Consider the following 22,832-nt stretch of genomic DNA (forward strand, 5'->3'; position numbering starts at 1 on the left):
TGACCTCGCTGACGCAACAGTACTTATATCAGGTGAAGTACATGTATCAGTTTATTTCATTGTAAGAAACAATTGTTTTTTATATTGGTACATAGTTCTGCCCATACATATGCTGTGGTTGAGAACTGCTACAATGATCATGTGGTTGGTTCTATCCAACATTCTTCATCTTGGACCCAGGTCTTGTGATCTCCTGCTTCTGTAACATTTTTTGAGCTTGCCTTGTTTCTGGATGTCTTTGACCAGCTGTTCCCTAACATGCCTTTGCTTCTGGCTTTTCTATTCCTGATGAGAATCATGTAACATCCACCTTTGTCTTTCACAGCTTTGATACCTCAGGTATGTAATATTTGCTTTCTTACTCCATTGGTTCTGCTGGTTTTCAGGCAAGCCTCTTGCATGCATCTCAAATATAGGATTTTTTTTCCCTCATCTCCCCTTGCCTGATTATTGTATTACTGCTGATCTTTGCTGTCTTTGCTTTATGTTGATTCTCAATCGCTACATCTTCCCTGAACTTAAGACTCCTCGTCTGTGGTTGGAATTTCTTTTTTTTTTTTAGTGCTTCTATCTCTTTAACTTATTCTCTTAGCTTGAAGATTTTCTTCGTTTCTTACTTTAGCTCTCATTTGTCACTGATCTGCTCATTATTGTTGTCTTTTGCTTAGTTACCTTCTTACCTTGCTTTCTCTTTACCCCTTCTTTCTGAGGCTACATTAAAAGCTTTACTGAGGAACGTCACACGAACCTGTGCATTATGCTACCTTGTTTCCTTCTTCAACTGTTTCCAACTCCCTTGCTTTCTTTCTATTTTGAATTTGCTTCATTAAGATGGTAATTTTTGGTACACTCCCCCAAGTGTATCTCAGAAAACTCCATTTGGCACCCTTCCTTTGTGTGGAAGTGTTTTGAGGAGATCGTCTCCCTATGGCCTGTTACTAGAGTCCCCACACCTGAGAGGCCAGCCATCATAGGGTTTGGTGATTAGTTGTTTCAGGGACCACCCCTGAACTTTGGTCCTGTGGGAGCTTGGCTTTTACACTTTTATCACCTGTAGACACATTTTGCACAAAATACTTGGATCACATAAGTTTTTCTTTTTGTTTTTCAAGGTTCTGTTTTGTCTGTTTTCAACTAAGTCCTAAGCACTTTCACATGGAATGTATTTGCAAGGTTTAAATGTCCACAACTATATAAGCATTTAGCATTTCCTGGCCCTGTCCTGGGAGGTATCATCTGCTACAACATCCCTTCTCTTTTGGAATTTTGTTTAGCTTGGCTGGCCAGGTTCCTCAGTCAGTATTAATGCATTATTTTTTGGGTGGGCTTAACCTTATTCTTTACATTTTCAAATTATTCAGTTTCTGGTTTCAAGGCTCATGTGTCTCTCTTTCTTTGTATTCATGAGGTTCTGTCTCTTTTTCTTTGTATTCATGAGGTTCTGTCTTTTTTTGAGGACTCTTGCTTCTCACATGTACCTTCTTCTTCAGAATGTGTCTTTTTTGGTGAATTCTGATAGATTAGTGGAATATTCCATGTGCTTCACTGTCTTTTCTCATTTTCCACCTATTTATCTTCGTAACTCTCATTGCTGTGGTGGCTCAAACATTTTCACATGACTCTAGCATCCGTCTTCCTTTACTTCACCCAAATGAATGCCTCTTTAGCCAGTTTGGCTATATTCTCAATACCTTCACCGTTTTTGATGTTTTTTTCTTCTGCAAAGCAGCTTTTCCACATCAATGTCCTTGAGATGTGGGCAATTCAGTGAATCTGCCACCATCTTTTGTTAAAACTGTCTAGACATTCTGTGTGATCTATTTTGACAACTCCACTGTTGTTTCTTACATCAGTTGACAGAGAAGAATTTGCTCTCAGGACCTCTGCTTTCTTCTTTTCAAGCTTCTCTTTTGGGTTTATGACAGCACCTGGTTGTTGGCCATCTGGGAGCTTTGAATATAGTAGTGGATTGACTGTTTCACCTGGACCAAATTCTTCCAACAGAGTGGCTCTTATATTTCTTGGTGTTTCTGGAGATTTATTCCCACTGTGGAAGTTCTTTTATCAAAGCATTTGTTGCTCCCATCTTCATAAAACTTCCACGTTTTTGGTCACTAGTCCCAGACTGTGGTCCTGGTAGTATTCTCTTTGAGTCTGCATTGTTAAGTCCTTTTTTCTTTTGAACCTGTTTTTCTCTTCAACTTCTTCCCAGGGTGCTGTCTTTAACTCATAATACCCCTTGTCAAGTTCTTTTCATTGCTTCTCTTTGGCCATCTCACTTATCGTTTTTGCTGCTTCACCTCCTGTTATCCTGGAGCTTCTATCTCTTCCTCCATGGAGGTCCCTTTTTACATCAGCCTCGGACATCCATATGTTCTGTTTCTTTATCTACATGTGTGGTTTTTGTCTGATCCTTTGCAAGATTAGTCTGTTTTCTTCCTCATTCTTGTCGGTCCATTCACCACTTTCTTTCTCCATGTCATCTGACTCTTAATTATCTCACTACCTGGTATTATGAAGACAGTCTATCCATTTCTCTGATCACCAATTACATAGGGGCTTTGTCAGTGATCTCCCTTGCCATTCTTCTTTTCTTCATCCAGTTCTTACAGACCTCTTTTGTCCCTTTCTAATCAGATACATTAGATTCTCATCTGATACATGTTCTGGGCTGGAACCTCTATTTAGATCTCAGAACTCATACATATTTACCCACATCTTCCCTTTTCCATCTTTCTTTTAAGGTGTATTTTATTTTCCTCGTTGCTTGCTGGAGATGTTACTTTGGTATTTTGCATTGCAATTATTACCACAGAAACTGCTCATGAGTGTTTTCTGCAATCACTCTCCCGTCCCTTTCTTCTCTATATCATCATTCAGACCACAATCATCATCTTTGTCTTGTTTGAGCAGTTTACTGTTATCTTGCTCTCATTACTTCCTTTTAAAGCAATTCAGTATTTTATTTTTTTGCTGTGAGATTCATCTTATTCTATCTTGGCAGGTTGTGTGAAACAACTCATCCAGCTTGTCTGTTCCTCTATGGGAGATGACTCCTTTCATCAGTTTTGGACCATCTCCCATCAAGTATGTCATCTCATGGCTTTTGTTGCTTTTTGTGATCAATGTTCCCTGGATGAGATATTACAGGCGGGAATTTGGATGACCTCTGAAACTTTTGTTTCACCTTGCAGTTTCTTCTGCCTCTGGCTATTGTTTCCTTTCAGTTGCTATTCTCCAATCTTTCTGAAGGCTTTAAAGAGGTGAGTTGTGGATATTTTTCTATCTTTAGCGGCTTCCACAAAAAAAGCAACAACCTCAAAATACATATATATATATATAAACCAAAACCAAGATGTGTGTTATGAGATTCTAACCTAAAAATGAGAAAGGAAATTCTCCACTGCCAGTTTTGTCATTATCCATTAACTCTAATGGGAAATGTCTAGTCATAGCACCCAAAAGCATTGGGTGCAATGACATGATCCAAATGAAAATTTCAAAAGTAGATAGCCAGTACAGAAGATGAAGATAGAAGTTGAGTGATTTGACCCACATCTCAACTTCTACTGCTTTTCACTGTCTGCAATGAATTGTGAAAGGCAATCATCCCTTAATATTTTGACATAAAATGAAGTTGTTAAAATAACCCTTGAGTAGAAAGAAACCACACTGTATATCAACATTTATATGATTTCCAACATCCACCCTTTAAATAATTATTAAAAAATGAGAGTAATTGGAATTAAAAACCATTAACTTGATAATTCTGTAATAATATATTACACACCCTTCCTCCTCTCTTGACAAAACTTATTCAAGTACAGTCTGGGTAGGCTGAAATCAGTCCAGGTAACTGAAGTTGTCCAGTATACTGGGATTGAAAAGCCAAGTCATTAAGTGATATATTAAAATTAGTTATTTATAAACTTTATATAACTGTGAGTAACTAACATCCTTTTTACAATCTAAGGAAAATATTCATTTCATTTATAATTAGTTTATTTTTAATGAGATAATATGCATTATAAAAAGTGTATAAATTTATTTATTTCCCAGTTTTTATATCCATTACTTTATTTATTTATTTATTTGCCAGTAACTGAACATTATTTATCAAAGAGCTACTGTTGTTGTGAATATTCACATCCTTTTTACAATCTAAGGAAAATATTCATTTCATTTATAATTAGTTTATTTTTTAATGAGATAATATGCATTATAAAAAGTGTATAAATTTATTTATTTCCCAGTTTTTATATCCATTACTTTATTTATTTATTTGCCAGTAACTGAACATTATTTATAAAAGAGCTGCTGTTGTTGTGAATATTCATAACTTTTTAATTGTGAAATACAGTTGTTAAAATAACCTTATTGTAGAAATACACCACTCTATATTTCTACACTTGTATGACTTCAAACTTGAATAGCTATTGATATATATACACACACACTGCAAATCGTGGAACCAGCCATGTGGCCAGTGTTGCCTTATAGGAAATACTTCTCTCTCCCAAAATCTGCATCAAATGGGGTATAACAGAATGTGTTAAACCCATATTCCCCTTCTTGAAACTCGCCACTGAGATGGGGTTTTCCACAACACTGTTTTGGCAGTTTATATATATTTTAGTTTCCAATCCTTATGGCTACTTTCAAACAGACAAAAATAATAACACCAGGTGTGGTTGTCCTCATTCTTGGCCAACTCCTGCTGTCACAGTATGCAGTAGCTCAGTGTGGGACCTTACAGAGATGATAGATTATTCCTTTTCAGTCCACCTCTCTGAACTCCTGTCTCTCTCTCTCATTGTCTTCTCATGGATTGGGAGAATCCTTTCTTCCTCACTATCAAGCTGCTGGGGAGGTTAAAGGGAAGAGTTCCCCTGTCAGTTGGAAAAACCCCACTGTGGTGTGAGACCAAGGGGAGGCACCCTGTGATAAGATGTAGGACAGGGATGTCTACCTGAAAATGTAGTACAAGATACTAAGTATTGAGTATTTATTTTCAGGCTTTAGTATAAATATAATGGTTAAGACTAATATAGGAGTTAAGCATTCACAGTTTGTTAGGTGTAATGGTGCAATGAGTGGGTTTTACTTGGGAACTTGGGACTGGCATGACTTTTAAGGAAGCCAGTATTGAAGATGTGCAACTTGTATGTAGAGTTTGTAGGATGGAGAAGTTGTAAGCAATCATAATTAAACTAGAGGCAATAGATAAAGAGAAGTGTAAACTGTGGGAAATGTCAGCAGGATTTCAGGAGGAGCTTAAGCATTTACATGCAAGGGATACATCAGCTAACAATCACTTTCAGGAAGTTAGAAAGAGTTCTATTAGAGTAAAAAGTAGTGAATTTGGCTTCTACAGATGAGGAACTACTGGAGGGAAGGAAAACAAAAGGGTCAGAGAAGGATGTGGTTGATAAGGAGGTTATAGTTATAGGTGATTCCTTAACAAGGCATGTAGATAAAATAGTCTGTGGGGTAAATGGGAGAAAAAGAATCAGATTGCTCTACCCATGGGCACAGGTGTAGGATATAACTGATAGAGCAGTATGTATAATAAAGGGGTTAGCAGAGATGCAATTTTTGTGGTGCAAATATGGGCTAATGATGTAGGGAAAGGTATGTCAGATGAGCTAATTAATAAGTACAAAGGGTTGATAAAGGCATTTAAAGAAAAAGGCCATAATATAATTTTGTCAGGGATAGTGCCTAAAATTAACTGTGGGAATGAAGTTAGAAGTAGGTCACTAGGGCTAAATGCTAGGCTTAGGTTAGTATGTTAGGGTGAGCAGATTGGCTTATTGGACTTATGGGATCAGTTCAGTGGAAGAAGGGAGCTTTTTGGAATGGATGGTTTACATTTAAATACGGTAGGGGCTGGCTTGTTAGCTAATGCTATTAACTCAGTTGTAAGGGAAGTTTTGAACTAGGACTAAACAGTGGTGAGAGACAGGAAAAACTAAATGCAAAAAAAAAAAGAGACAGAGGAAAGTTTAGCATAGGAATTGAATATAAAAGTAGTTATAATGATAGGCTTAATTTTTACTATTGTAATGCTAGAAGTTTAAGAAATACAATAGATGACTTTAGACCAGTGGTAGGAATGGAGGATTTTGATATAATGGGAATAACTGAAACATTGTTAAATGTAGATAATTTTGATCACAGAAATTTCTTTGAACTACAGGGTTGCAGGATATTTAACCCTTCCTGTACAAATCGCAAAAATTGCCATACTTAGCATAAACGACTTTTACTTACATACCAATAAGTTCATTAAGTTTTATGTTTTGTCTGTATAAGCATATTTATAAACATATTACTAATATAAAGTGCCCTCTTTTAAAAATATATCAATATATAGATTTATTGAAGTAAACTTACGTAATTAGAAGAATCCCCTTTATTATGCCATATTTCGAAGTGTTCTGTACTGCATAGGCCTGGTTTTTCAGGGTATTCATTGTAACACTTTCTTGTTTCCTTCCATTTTGGATAACACACTCTGCATTGCTTTTTGGGATGCATATTTGAACTACCAGGCAAATGTGGAATAGGAACTAAAGCATGGATAGCTTTTTCAGGCTTTCACTTGCCAACTGCACGAGGATTGCTGATAATGAATTTCTCTGGAGTAGCAATTCCTTCTGGATTATGCATTTCCATCAGTTGCTGTATGACCTTTATGATATACTGCTTGTAAGTAAATTTTTTATTTACGGTATTTTTGTAAACAAGAAAACTATTTAGCAACATACGCATCAGCAAGTGTAGGCCTAGCTTCTTGAATCATGCATGGAATTTACGACTTGGGTCAAAAGGCTCCAGCTACTAATCTGCTTTATCAACTCCTCCCATCTATTCATTATACTTTTCTTTGTGGTAGGGATTTTTGTAAAATTTTCTGGTCTCCTCAAAGTGAATTTTATCCTTTTCAACAAAACCAGCTGAATGTTTCTTGGTTATCATATATATACTGCTCTTCGGTCTTACCATTTCACTATTAGAGCTCTTTTGGGACTCCTCTATTTGTGCGAATTGTTGTCATCATCGTTAAATATTTTGAGTCTTTAAAAAGTGTGCCAATTGAGTACTTGCATACCAGTTTTCCATGATTACATGACACCCCTGTACAAGAACAGATTCTAATAAATGGACAACTATTTTTTCACTAGATGCAAATTCATTTACTTTTTCAACATCAGGCAATGAATATTGGTACACCCTAAAGTTATAGTTGTTCTTTTTACTGTGCACATGACAAATAATTTGATGCCTAAAATTTGCAGATGATATTAAGGTCTTGGTTGTTGCTTGCTGTGAAGAGGATGCTGCTGATTTACAAAAGGATTTAGATCATTTAATGAGTTGGACAAATAAATGGCAGATGGGTATTAATTATAATTAATGCAAGATAATGCATGTGGGTTATCATAATTTAATTATAAGTATAATTTGGATAGTAATAACTTTAACAGTGTTATGAAGGAAAGAGATCTTGCTGTAATAGTCGATCATTTTCAAAAGATTAGCTTTTCTTGTTTTGTGCTGCCCTCTGTATGCAAACTTTTTCAGAAACTTATGCCATAAGCCTTCATCCTCCTGTCGGAATACACAGTTCCAACACGTCACTCATGCAAATCATCATGCGTTGCCTTTCCAGCTATAGTAAAGTACTACTATCACGTGATGCAGGCTACTCCCTTTACGCGCCACTACCAAACTATCACTAATCGTTTGGCAACTGTCAAGTTTATACATTCTTTTTAACAATGTTCAGTTACCCTGAAGTGGATTATTTTTTTCATTTTTCATATTTTTCTTAACTTTATTTACAACACTTCACAGAAGCAGAGTTAATATTTTAATAAAGCATTACTTCCTCTTGCTTCCCGCTTATGAATTCCGAAGTTACAGTTACCAAGTCTGGTACTTTGCTAGCATCTGATGTCGTATTTCAGCCACGTGTGTGGGGAACCTGTCAGGATATGTTTTTACTCAATCACCAGGAGATTGAGTGGTGTATGAGCAAACCTCTTTCATCTACTTTCAGGGCCTGACCAGGCTGAAGACGATTTTAATCATTTGTTTCCCCCCATGGAGTTTACTGCACCTTCCCGTTTCCTACCTAATGATTCAGCTCATCTATCATCGGTCTTTATCTCTCAGGTATGTTATAGTTTATCTATTACACCTGTTTCCTATGCCCCTAGACCTTCCCTCTTACATGAAACTTCCCAACCCTATATAGTCTTTTCCCCTTCCCCCAATATTAGGGTTCACATGGACTGATTTGCCTCTCAACTTGGGGAAAGCTTTAGTATGCCTCGTCCCTTACGGACTTCTTATTAGTCTGCCCTTGCTTATCATCAGGTGGACTTTCCTTTTCTTGACCAACAGTTGTTGGGGTCGATTCTGCCTGTTTGGGGGGGAGGGGGTTGATTACCCTGTCCAGCTTACCCAAGCCCAATTTTCTTGTCTTCATCTCACCCTCACGACCCTGTTAAGATACCTTTCTTCCCTTCACCTTCTGTCAGAGGGGGTTCTGCTGAAATACTTTCTATCCTTATCTCTACATTTACTCATCTGTCTTCTCAGCTCTTGTGCTTCAAAAGTGGGACCTCTTGGGCTGTGATGCAGTTTTAGCGTGGACCCGTCTCTTACACCATTTTTACAATGTTATGTGTTTGGCTTGGTTCCTGAGTCTTTGGAGTTGCAGGTGGCTTCGTCCCATCAACATTCTATCCTTACTAACTTGGTAGCTCGTTTGTTGCAGTTGGGGCCAAGCACGGCACTGATTCCTATCCCTACCTTCCCCTTCCCAACCTCTTCCTTTCCCACCCTACCGTGGTGCCTGGTTCAACGATTTCCTCAATGACACATAATCCCCGCAACAGCAGTACCGGTGATTATGTGGTCTGTTCAAGCCCAGTGGGGGCTTGTCTCTTGAATTTCGTTCATCTGTGGGGAACTTTTCTCTCCAATATCTGGGCTTACAAGGTGCTCTCAGAGGGATTCATTATCCCCTTTCTCTCCCTTCCTCCATTATCCAGTGTTCCCTTCTCTTCTCCTCGGGATCCTTTGATACACCAGCATCTATCAGAGGCAGTTCAGGACCTCATCCAACAACAAAAACAGGCTGTCAACCCAGCTCTCCAGGTTCTTAGGTTTTACTCCCACCTGTTTGTGATTCCCAAGAAGACCAGGGACTGCTGTCTTGTCATTGAATTATCCCATCTTAATTAGTATGTTCACACTCCTTGTTTTACCATGGAGACATTTTCTCCAGGTATTTGGATGACCAAGGTGGACATTTCCAACACTTACCAGTTGTGTACCAGTTTCCTATCGGCTTAACCTCAGCATCATACATGTTTTGTTGTGTGTTCTGCTTCTTGGCTCTACAAATTCATGCTATGGGGTTGTGCTTCCATGTTTATCTGAACGACTGGCTTCTCCTTGCTCATTCTGAACAGGAATCAGCCTGTCACACTCGTCAGCTCCTGGCCAAAGTTGTATGGATGGACTGGTTGGACAAATTCGAGAAGTCTTTCTTTTGCCCTACCCAATACCTTATCCTTTTGGGTGTTTTCTTCAACACCCATCTCAGTCGGGCCCAACCTTCTTCTCCCCGGCTCCATTTTCAGGAATGGGCTATTCAGAAATCCTTGTCTGTTCCCTCACTTATAGTTTGCAAGGTTCTATCACTTTTGGGGATGTAGTCCTCCATGACCCCTCTCATACCCATGGGCAGGGCTTATATACAGTTTTCTTCATTGGGTCTTTAATAATCAATGGAACCTCACCCAAGATCCCTTGGATACTTCTATATTCTTTTCTTCATCCCTTGTAGAAGATCTCCATTGGTGGTTGAATCGGGCCCACATGTCAGCAGGGGGTCCTGCTTCCTCCTCCATGACTAGATTTACATCTGTTCATAGATGCATCCTTTAAGGGCTGAGGGTCTGTGTGGATCATCAGGAGGTTTTGGGTCACTGATCTGTAGAGGAGAATTCTATTAACATTAATATTCTCAAACTCCTAGCTGTTTGTCAGGCTTTGGATCAATTTTTTTCTCTTTCCAGCCGCTGGTTGGTTATGATCCATTCCAACAATTCTACCATGGTGGCTTATATCAATCACCAAGTTGGTACCAGGTCCAGATCCCTATGTTTTTGCACTATGGATCTTCTTTATTGGGCCCACACTCATCACATTTGTTTGATAGTGTGTCATATACCAGGTGCTTTCAATCTCATAGCTGATTGTCTTTCTCTACTAGATCGAGTTTATTCCACAGGGTGGTCCCTGCATCCTGCCATTTTTTGATGGCTCTGTGTGCATCTGGGTACACCCCATATCAATGCCTTTGCCACTACTCTCAATCACAAATTTCCTTGGTTTTGGTCCTCGGTCCTCTTTTCTTGAGCCTTGGCTGTCATTGCCTTCAGCAAGGATTAGTCTCATCTGTTCCTTTATTTTTACCCTCCCATCCATTTACTTCATTGGGTGGTCTCCCTCATCCATGCCACTCCATGAATGGTTCTTCTGATTACTCCAACTGTAGGTGGTTCCCCCTTCTTTTTCCCTTCTGTCCCAACCTGCTCTGTCAACCCCAGTCACTGGTGCTCCATCCTCACCATCTGTCCTCCATCTTCACATCTGGCTTTTTTCAGGTCCTTGGAAAGGAGTTCCAGTTTCTCTTTCAGAGTAGCTTCACACTTAGCCCATTCCATTTGCCATTCTTCTTCTTACCAGGACCTTGTACCACTCCTCCTACCTTATCCTTTCCTTCCCAAAACTTTTGCAGCTCAATAATGTCCTTTTTTTCTCCCTATCTGCCTATCTCATCTCTACCCTCGTCCTGATCCCGATAGACTCCTCTGTCCTGTCCGTACCCTCACACAGCTTCTTTCTGGGGTCCTCGTTCCCGCCTTTTTATTCCTTGACAACCTTCTTCTTCCTGTGATCTTTTCTCACTTACCCTGACCAATTGGGTTCGACGTTTGATCCAGTTGGCCTGTTCCTCCTTGTTTCCTTCCCAGCATGATCTCTTTCATGTTTCCTCACATCAGATCCATCACATTCCTTTCTCCCTTGCCTCTCGTCTTTGTTGGCCATTGGAAGAGATTCTATGGTTGGGCATGTGGACGACTCAGCACATGCTCTTCTCCCAATACCTACACCATATTGCTGTTTCAGTTTCTTCAGGATATCACCTGCCGCCTGTGACTATTCTACAGACTTTGGCATGGTTGTGACATGAGGTAAGTCCTCATTAACGCTTTCTTTTCTTTCAGGGGCCCCTGCTTTAGATCCCACTCTGTGGTGAGGGGTGCCTGACCAGGTATTCTGTCTGTACTCAGAATGGGTTCCACTTAGTTGGCTATAACCATTTGCAGACATCTTGATATCAAATCCTCACTAAAAGCCATGTTGATTCTTATACATTTTCTATGGCTATGTATGCTCCTCCTTGAGATGGGGTGTTTCACAAAATCACTAGTGTCAATTCCTCATGATAATTGAGTCATAATATGCCCATTCCGGACCCTTATAAGATATTGGAGCCTTTTCTACATTATTCTTCTTAGCTAAATTTAGTTTTCAATGTTTTCTATAACATTTGGCATATTTTCCATTGTTGACAATATTGGTGTTTTTTTTACAGATTGTTTATTTTCGGTGTACTTTGCAAGTTTTTTATCCATAAGTGTCAATTTCATTATCTCTGTAGCTAACCAGCTTATAACATGAAATTCTTTCCTTTGAACAAATTTTCAATTTTAGCTGTCAATACTACAGCTAAGTATTGATTTTTTTTCCCTCAGAGCTAATTATCATTTTATTTTTATTTTCAATGTTGCTTTGAACTATCTCTATAATTCAGATACATTTTCACGTTTTGTGTCACTTTCACAGCTAACATTTGTTTTTCGTATTTTCGATACATGTCTATCATTTCAATTGTTATTATATCATTTGGTGTATTATCTACATTAAGCTATCATTTTATGTGTTTTCCTGTTTCACTGTTTATTTCGGTTCACTATTTATCTATTGCTTTTGCAACATCATTTGTGATGGTGTTTACATAACTATAACTTTTAAAAACACCCAAAAGACGATTATATCAATACATTTCATAAAACACAAAGTATAGCATTATTACATTTTTAACACTATGTTTATATTAAAACAACATTTACATATATTGTGATTTAGATATTTCAAGACTTATAAGATACAGAATTATAGTTTTCTTTAGAAATGGACAGCATGGGTTCCACCTGGGACTTGAGGTGAAGATGGTATGATCCTCATCCTACCCTTGCAAGGATGTCAGTAACCAGTGAGTGAGGTTTTTGACATAGCTGACTAACCGAGTATGGTCCGTCATGCCCTAACCACTCTACACCATGGCATGCATCCTCACTTGCCCACTTCCATTGTGGGATTAAGTGATTCTGATTTTTGTTCAAGATCACATTGCTAAACTATCCTCTCCCATGCGGATGTGCTCCCTTTAATGTTCCTGATCATGTTGATGTTCATGGCAAAAAGATGCCTGGCTCAGATGTGGTGCGGTACCCCTCCTCATATCATATGATTTGTTCCTTTCATTTTGGTAGTGTCTTCCGGGAGATATGCCTGTGCTTCTCTCACACAGGTCCCCCTCCATTTTAATGTGGGATTGAAGCTAATCTTGTGAGTGGAGGGAGAGTATCTTATTGGAAGTTATAATTTTCCTAAATGAAAATGAATTTCCAATAGATACGTTCTTCCACTCACACTTCCCACCCATTCTGGTAGTGGCATGTAGAGGGAGTAACCTGTGTCACATAACAGTAGTGCTGTCCTATTGGTGGAGAGGTAATGCATGATGATTTGCATGAGAGATGTGTTGGAACTATTGATTCCAACAAAGGGAAGATGAAGGCTTGTGGCATGCATTTCTGAAAAGGTTTACATATAGAGAGCAGCACGAAACTAGAAAAGCTAGTCTTGTGAGAAGATGGAAGTACCTATCGGAAATACATTTTCATTTAGGAAAATTATAGCATCAAGTTTAAACATTTGGACAAATGCTTGTTATCTGCTAGGGACAGAGAGCCTTATTTATGTGTTCTCATCAGTGTAATTTTAGCAGTCTTATGTTAGAGTCTAATGGCTGTGTAAACACAATCTATGCATTTGAAGAATCTCATTGAATCTCAGCACAATATCTACAAATGCCTATAATACTTTCAACAAGTAGTATGATTCTATCAAAATACTTAACAAAATAGACACTCTTTATATACTTGTAAAACAAAGGAATACATTACATTACCTATATATACACACACACATCTGTGGACTTACAATGCTAGAAACCGGGTTTCGATACCCGTGGTGGGCAGAGAACAGATAGCTCTTTGTGTAGCTTTATGCTTAACTACAAACAAACAAATCTCCTCAGACATAGGTGCTATCCATATGACTGATGGCTACTTTTGTGTCAATAAGAGATAGGTAATACCCCTGGCAATTCCATGGTTTAATGCTAGAACAAACCAGTGTTTCTATTCTTAGTATATTTCATATCACAATGATCTCTTCCAAAGGGTAAACATATGCAATGACCATGGTGACAAGGGTATAATTTGTATTTTTCATAATATTAGCAATAAAATGCAGCCTTTTTGGTTTAATTTAATACTTTATTGTGCCCTGAAATTCCTGTATTTTTGTAGAAAATATTATCTTATTTATCCTGTATGATTTTGGGCATTGCTGAGAGGTCTCTATTAATGAAATTAAATGAAATAGGTTTTAAATTTTTATAACAATTTTCACCTTAATATAAACTTTACTGTAAAAGAACAGTGTGATTTACAACTTTTTTCTTTGTATACCAAGATTATTAGTAAAGGGTGTTTTTTGATATTGATTGGTATCATAAAAGTTCTTTCACTAATTTATTCATCTATTACACTTTCTCTCATCAAAGATGTAAACACTTTTTAGACCAGTTTTGCATGTTGATTCCAAATTTGTTTTTGGTTTTTTCTAGCATATCTAGTTATTGAAATAAGACTGGTGTTAATTTCAGCATAATTTAGGTAATCAACTTAATGTTACAACTTTATTCATTTGTCAGTATAATTCTCGTTAATGCTATACATACCATACACTTGGTCAAATTTATACAGTACATATTTATGAAAAAATAAATGTACAACAACTTAAAAACGTTGTGAGTACAATTTTCGTTTGTAAACTTTGTCTGGATTGATTAGTCTCATCATGAAAATTTGACATGCTAGAGGAAAATCAGAAACAGATTTGGAATTAGTGTCCCAAGAGCTATCTAGCCTACCTATAATTATATCTGATGAAAATAACTTGTTGGCCAGTGTTTTGAACACTCTACTGGTGAAAAAAAGAATGGGATTCATATCTTAATATGTAGATATTATGAATTATCAAATACACCTCATTTGTCACATGATAAACTTAAGAGTTAAACAGTTTTTGTTAAAGAGTGACTTTCCTTCATATGTGGTAAATGATTATATTTCATGGCACCTGTATGAAGTTAAGTTCAATGAAGAGAAACAACTATTCTGATACGATACCTTCCTCCACTTACATAATAGCTTGTGCTGCCATCAATATGCACAATTTTTGCTTGCCACCGGTCTTAAGGCTCTCATCTAACATCACATATTTACACATGATATAGCTGCAGTGTGACACATCCTCTAGCACAGCTGACTCTTTCTATACTGTAAAGCACAATCATCCTTTCTCAGTTTGACACTTGTGGGTACAATGTTTCATTTTTCACTCATGAACATTTCAGATATAGGCATTTTTCTGTGGAAATATATACAAAGCCATTGTTTCACAAATATAAGTAACTTCCACTTTGTCTGGTGGGAAACAACAGGACTTTATTCATGCTAACCTACCAACTACATTGGCATTGTGTTTATCTGTTGGAAAAGGTGAGAGCTTTTGTTCTTTTGGGTGATGGAGTCTTTCATGTGGCCTCAACCTTTTTTTGTCCCTGACATATCTCTGCCTATGATTCTTGTTCTTGACAGAAGAGATTTTGCCAGTTTTTTCACACCTAATTTTGTCTCATCTTATACCCATATGGTTTTGATATCTCAGTCTTTTTTTTAGTGATGTTGTGATGTCAGGTATGTTTTTACATATTCAATTATTTTTCCCACTACTTTGAAGCTTACATGCTTCACCCTCCTTCCTTTATTATCTCATACAACTAGGTATGATTTTGTGCTGTATTGCTCTTCTTTGACTCCCAAGTTTTAGAGTCTTTTTTTCAAACTTTGGGGTCACATTACCTATCTTTTGTTTGTCTTTTTGAGGCTTAAGTTTTCCTACCTTCATCTTACACACACTACTCTTTTCCATTATTTTTTCTTTAACCTTCTTTCTGTGTTAATCCACCATTCCCCTGTGGGGTTTTCAACAGCTGCTCATTCACTTATCTCTTCTACAGAAGTGTGTTCATCTTCCTTAGCATTTTCACGTCTTATTTTGTTGATCTATTGCTAGAGTTGTTGGGGCATGATGCCCTTGTAACTCAATTGCTTTTGCTTCTCTTATATCTGCTATGCCTTTTTCTGGCTCCTTTATGATTTTACTGGTATATTTATTTCTGTGGTGTCATATGTTTGGGCCACATGCCAGTGATTTTGCTTTGTCCTCACTGTTTTACCATCTATTTCATGCTCCTTCTTTGCCAGTCTCTGTCTCCTTTTCTCTGTCTGTCACCACTTCCCATTTGTCATTCCACTACTCGTAGACTTCAGTGCTGTCAGTCTTGGCAGTGACTGTCCTATAATTTTGGGTTAGTGTAAATACAGATCAAAGTTTTCAAAATTTCTTAGCACCTGGTACATGGATGGTACAGATCTAACATGGAAATATTTTTCCAAAGTTTTAATGTATAATAGTTTGTTGTTTGAATTCATTAATATTTGTCATGTCATTTATTGTCTCTGGACAGAAAAAAATAACTCGGTAAGACTACTTTTTATTATCCCAGCTGTTTTGATGTAACTCACAATAAAAGTTTGAGAAGTAAGCCACACTGTTTTGGATTTTTTTATGATAGTGTTTTCATTATTTAATTTCCTCTGTGACATTGTTATGTGTTCTTTGTAGCACATACTAGTTTATGTGAGGCTGTACTCAGAGTACTTAAATAAGCAATATCCTAATAGTGTTATGAGAATTAACATATGTGGTTTATTTGTAATTTTTTGGCAGTCCTTTATTGCAGATATTTGATAAGAAGTATTTCCTAATACTAAGCAAAGAAGAATGTTGGGAAAGGAGAAGGTAAGAGTTTTGGTAAAGCATAAGTTTTGAGAAGCTTAATGTGAGATAGATTAATGTTGTTATGATAATTCAATGGAACTTTTACTTCTGGATTTTGATTTAGGGTCAGTAATAAGAAAACTGTGTTGTGAGTGAAACACTTCTTCCCTAATATCAGCCTTAATACTGTACATATAGGTGAGCATAGTTATTATTCAGAATTTTACTTTTGTCTGAGCTTATCGGTGTTCAATTATATTATTTAAAATTTCATCATAGGTAGACAAGTAAGTTCATATGGTGTTTGACTAGAAAAAGCTAATCAAGGAAGTTCAAGTGATTTTAATTAAACAGGCCTGCAATGGTTTTATTAAATTGAAATTTTTATATGTTCTACTGTAATTCCTGTATGCTGAATCCGAAAATGATATCAATTTTTCTCCATCACATACACATTCTTCACAAAATGTCATAATTCAATACATAAAAGAAATGCCACAACACGTAGTTTTGAGACTAAAAGATGAAGATTTCACACAAAAAGTGAGGATGCATATTCATTTGACATCAATGTTCTTCCCTTTTCTTCAGTTTGTTTGTATTTGTGTTAACAAACATAATATTAAAAATTTTTTATTGTGGTAAAAAAATAATAATTTGGTCTAAATAAGAGTTGTTTTTTCTCGATTTGTAAAAAATCCTTACATAATAGAAAAAAATGAATATTATTTTCGAAATCTGCATAGCTGAATTATGGAAAATCCATTATTAAAATCAAAACAACTTTTATGAAGTTTAAATTCATAGGCCTGTATTATTACTTTATTTCAGGCATGTGTGCTAGGTAACTTCAAGCAGAGAAATGTATGTGAATCTCTAGAAATATTAAAAAGGAAGTCTTATTATCAATTTATATGAGATCAGGATGAAATCCATTATGAAGGAGATTTTTTTTTTATTAACATAATATTATTTAATACTCAGGATCTCAATGACATAGTTGTTTTTTTCATGGATAAAATATCTTGTTTTACACTCAGTTGATACTTCCTGTAATGGTATACTGGGCATGTAAAGCATTAATAAAGCTAGAAATTGAAACTTGAGGGTGCCAAATGAATTCTGGAGCTGCAAGTTATGATATTTTAATAAGTCTACAATGTAATGGTATGAATCTTTCTTGCTTGCTCCAGTCTTTATACCCCATTCTATTGCCCGTACAAATTTAAATCTTGTGGTTCTCTCCATCTACATCAATGTGCCCCCTATACTAGATCCATATATAAGCTCCCTGATATTACTTCCCTATCACTTTCCACGAGGGCAGAATGTTATGACAACAATACTGTGCTCACTGCGGGTTTCTCTTCATGTTGTATAACTTTACTTATATCTACGTTTTGGACAATTTTCTTTTTTACCTGTCTTATTGGGTTTTGAGTTTATTTTTTATTTTCAACAACAAAAGAAAATCCTGAGATGTTTTGGATATGAATTCTCACATACACATATCTTACATGGAATCTCCTATATTACAAAAACACATAATCCCATTTTTTTTATATATTATTATGAGGATGAGGAGGAGAATGCAGTTTTTGAGTCAGGTATAGTGTCTTATGAGGTTGCTTTGCTCCACTTGTTTTCACATTAATTTATCTCTTTGAATCTACTCTGGTTCTAGATTCCCATCAACACTATTTCATCACGTTTTAAGTTATTATGGTCTAGGTTGTTACATTCCTACTGAGAACCCAAATTTTGGTGAACCAGTAGTCTTTATAACTCCATCTGGTTCTCTAATCCATCTTAATATAAGTACTCTCACTTTTTGTACCTAAGTCTGCCTATTTTAAATTTTATATATGTTTTGAAATGAATTTCATAAAGATACTTCTGAAATACATTCCCATCCACCTCCTCACAACTGTGTTTTCCATTGTGACTACAATTACAACATCTGGATTATGTTTGGAAAGCAGACATAATTATATATATATCTCCTCCTGATGCAAGCACAATAAGTTATGTGAGAGAGTAGACAACTATGGATAAGTTAAGTCACACTCTGTAATGTGTAAAACACATTCAATTTTTAGTCACATAAAAGCAACTTAACAAGGAAAGTCTTTTTGTATTTTACATTTAAGAATTTCTACAAAGCTAGTTAAAATGTAAAACAAGTCTTATCATGTAGGCCTGACTATATCAGGTCATTGTGACTGTTTTTAATAAATATTGTTTTTTCTAAGTTTGGTATTTTCTACAGTGGATAAAGTAAGATAAAACAAATGCTTATATGATTGTTTAAGGGTTCGAATGTACAGTCCACCTGACCCTCCTGGTTATTTTGATATGTGTGTCTGGCCAATGTATTTGAAGAACAAGAAAGAAATTGAAGAAAATGTGATGGGCATAGGTATGTGGTTTAGTTCAGTTTGGATTGTATTAAAATTTTTGTTGTTAAGGTTGATCAACTAATATCACTGTTTTTAATGATAATGTAGTAACAGTATGAAATAGACCTGCTAGTTACATCAAAGATGCTGAAAATCTGTATCTTATATGCATTATAAGTTTTATAAAGATATATGTTATAGAATATGTTGTAAATATGAGTAACTATTTGTAAATGTATGATTGTCAACTTCAACAGATTTACCTAACCAGTATTAATTTACTGTGCTTTTCCATACATATTGAAAAACAAAGTGTAATGACAAAGAAATTTATTTGTGGGTAAATTTTCAAGAGCCATTTGTTAACACATTTCCTTATGTCTTTTATATCATTTGGATCATAATGACCGAGAAGTAAATAAAAGACTTTACATAATAAAAAATCATAAGTTTTGTCAACGATTGATATTTCTTGTGAGTAAAGAATGGGAAAGCCATTATTTCAACATGCACAAAATTATCTATTTATGTCTGCAAATGAAGGTGCTGTATATCAAATTCTTCAACAAACTTAATAGACACAACAACACATTTTTTTTCTGTTCTGACCTGTTTCCCTTAATAATAGTAAAAGTTTATCTTGTCAATACTATTATTTATTTTAATGTTATGCTTGAGCATGTTGTTTGTAAGAAAATGTTATTTCAACATTGTATTTATACACTTCTAGATTTTCTTTTCATTTTCACCTAGCATCAAACAGGGTTTATCTGTTACATTCAAACAGTCCTCCAGTGGGACAGCGTAAGTCTATATATTTACACTGCTAAAATAGCCCGATGTGGTTTTGCTATAAAAACACATACACATAGATTTGAGCGAGGGCCAAATGTTGTTTTAATTTTATTAACATCACACTAGGCCATATTCTCCAATACAAGATGTGAGATGTACTTTATGTAAATAAGAATCCCAGTTCTGACTGATCACAAAATTATAATGAAAAGCATGATTTTAACATGACATCCATTGTTCATTCTTGAATAGTACCAACTGGAATTTATTTACCCTAAGACGTTAAGAAAACACATACATAACTGCATAAATGAGTATTTATGTGCAAGATTTCTTTGTGTAATGCATTTGACCCTCTTATAAATGCTCCTGTACTTTTGAAAAATATTTCAATAAGCATTTTGTATCTTTTTTTTACAAACATAATAAATGTTATGTTTTCTTAATGAAAACCCTGTAAAAACATCTTAAATAGTCTATTTTTTGTTAATATTCACTATATTGTTTTGCTTCATTATTCTCACAGATGTTTCTTGACATTTGATTCCTATTCAAGTAGTATTATTTAGATTTTCTAGCATATTATGATGTATTATTTGAAGATTATTTCTTTTAAAACTATTTGAATACTCAAAACTGAGGACTTGGCATTACAGTAAATAATGAAGAAATTTTAGTTTCATTCAAATTTTCAATATAGATTTGTTTTCACAAATAATGCTGGAAAAAGTCAACATGTTTAAATAGAATCAAAATCATTATAAAATTAACTTTTAGATAGATGTTTCAAACAAGTTAATATTATCTTATAGTGAAATGAGTCAAGTTGGAATATCTTTTAATAATATTCTTATTGGTAAATGCAAAAGTATTTTTTGTATAGAACAGCACCCTCTTTGGACAAAATGTAAACATATATTTTGTTTCTGTTGAACCCATTAACTTGAACATGATGTCAAATAATTCAGTTTTTTCAATGTATTTGAATGAGATATTACTTTCGTACTAACTGATAATAACTTTTGGTCACTTATTTTGCCAGTCCTCCTTAACAGTCAGCTTGTTTATGTGCAAAATATAATTTCTTACATTGTTGATGGGGGAGGCCGGGAAATATATTTTTAATTTATGATTATCACCATAGTATAGAGTCCAAAGTTGATTCACTGTTATGCTAGAAATTATCCCAAAGTACTCAAAGGTTTTTAAACTGTTGCAGTTATTTGTTATTGATCCATACACAAAACAGAATTGTTATTTATGTTAGAGTTTAACTTGAATTTTTTTTTTTTTTTTCTAGTAATTTTTGATGGAGCAGAAGAAACAATTTCTATCCTTGAGAAAATTCTAGATGATATTGGAGTAAAGCAAGATACTTGAAATTACTTCTTCTATATAAAAACCACATCTGTTTTACTGCAATAAGTTAAACTTGTGTTTTACACCAATACTCATGAAGCATAGTATTTTAAGTGTAATTGTATACTTTTTTAATACTCATACACAATGACTAAAAAAATTAATAAACTAAAAATTATTTAGTCCTTATGAAAATGATTTCTTACAGTTTCAGAAAGTTAAGTGCAATTAATTATAATATGTTTTCAGAACCTTAGGAACTATTTCCCATGTTTTTCATTGTGCTAAAAGTCCAATGGTCATACTTGTACATTATTGTTTGACACTACAATTTCCATTGTTAAAACTTATGTGAAGGATGGTGAAGTCAGTCTTGAACTATACATGTCAACAAGATCCTCCACTGTACTAGAACATTCTATTTCAAATCATATTTAAACAGACCAAAGGCACAAAACTTCATTCAAGTTGCATCAAATGGATTTGATGGGTATGTGGTCAAATGGGATTGCTGTGATTCTTACTTTTAGGGACATATCAGAATGGTTGTTAAATTCCAGGTGTGCCTGAAAGCTTATGAATCTTTATTAGTGACATAAAATTGATAACCATTTTGTTAACAGTACCAGCAGATATTCTTAGTTTCATTGAAATGGTTTTCTTGAAATAGAAGGTTTCCTTTTGCAACTGTAGCTTTCACTCTACGGGTGAAGATTTTGCTTGAAAATATGCTTGTATTGGGGGTTTCTGAACCTATTATTACTCATAACACCCTTCTGTGTTAGTGCTTTTCACTTCCATAAAAGTTCCCATCTTTAAAACCTTTATTTTCATTTTTTGCGACTTCAGAACCTTGTTAGATGACTATTCTTTCTCATAAAGGGCTGCAACTTATTCCTGTAGCCATCAGTCTGCTTGTTTCAAATGGTCCCAAATTATGTCCTCAAGAAATTAATGTTGCTTTTTCTTAGATGAAAATACCCGAACAACTTATATATCGAAACAAACCATTCATTAAATGAAATAGTCTCCATTCTTATCGATGATGCTTTTCCATATTACAATCAGGTTGTTGATTCCGTGATTAAAGAAATCACTTGGCTTTGAAGCAAAAGACATGTCGATGTCCTCTTTAACACCTTCCACATTTGCATATGTTTTCACATTAAGATGGTGTTGCAGCAAATGAAAAAGATGGTAATCTGATGGTGCCGTATCTGGAGAATATGGTGGGTGGGGGAGAACTTCCCAACCCAACTTCATAATCTTGTGTTGTGTCGCACGTGCCAAATGTGGACGTGCATTGTTGTGGAGACGAAGAACACTTTTTTGATTGACAAATGAAGGGCATTTCTGATGAAGGGTTTGATTTAAACATTCCAGTTGCTGACTATATATCTCTGCCTTGACAGTTCGCTGTGGATTGAGGAGTTTGAAATGAATTACTCCTTTGATGTCCTACCAAATGCAAAGCATCACTTTCTGTGGATGGAGTCCAGGATTTGGGTCGGAAGTGATATTTGTCTAGGACTGAGCCATTGTTTTTGTCATTTAATATTCACATAGAGAATCCATTTTTCATCTGCGGTGACAATTCTGTCCAAAAATGGTTCACTTGCATTATGCAGCAGAAGAGATGAAGCAACGTTCACACATTGGAAACTATAATTATCGAAGAGTTTGTTAGGCACCCAAATACTTTCTTTAAGGAGTTTTCCCATATTCCTTAGATGTTTACTTATTGTTTCATAAAAGACATGCAATTTCAGGGCCATTTCACGAGTGTGTGTTGCCTTTGGTTAGACTCACCAAGTGTCTTCAGAGCATCAGTATCAATTCCAACATGTCAGCCCCTGCCATCACAGTTTTTAAGGCTAAAGTCACCTGAACGAAATTTGCTGAACCACTGTTGACACTTATGAACATTCG

The 22,832-nt window shown here is 35.6% G+C and overlaps 1 protein-coding gene across 13 annotated transcripts in view; it reads left to right on the forward strand.

The window, feature by feature from the left end:
* The window catches only part of LOC106461089 (nicotinamide riboside kinase 1-like), a 79,624-nt gene that overhangs the window by 53,359 nt on the left and 3,433 nt on the right, over positions 1-22,832 (forward strand). For 9 of the 13 annotated variants that reach the window (XM_022387953.1, XM_022387950.1, XM_022387951.1 and 6 more), the window contains 2 exons: positions 16,300-16,371; positions 18,663-18,769. In XM_022387953.1, coding sequence (XP_022243661.1) covers positions 16,300-16,371; positions 18,663-18,769 — 179 coding nt within the window. Of the gene's footprint in view, positions 1-6,554; positions 6,712-16,299; positions 16,372-18,662; positions 18,770-20,844; positions 21,937-22,832 lie in introns of those variants that run through there. The other 4 variants (XM_013920878.2, XM_022387961.1, XM_022387960.1 and 1 more) reach the window with 4 other exon arrangements.

Source organism: Limulus polyphemus, unplaced genomic scaffold (assembly GCF_000517525.1).
Source record: "Limulus polyphemus unplaced genomic scaffold, Limulus_polyphemus-2.1.2 Scaffold895, whole genome shotgun sequence".
NCBI classification, from domain to species: Eukaryota; Metazoa; Arthropoda; class Merostomata; order Xiphosura; family Limulidae; genus Limulus; species Limulus polyphemus.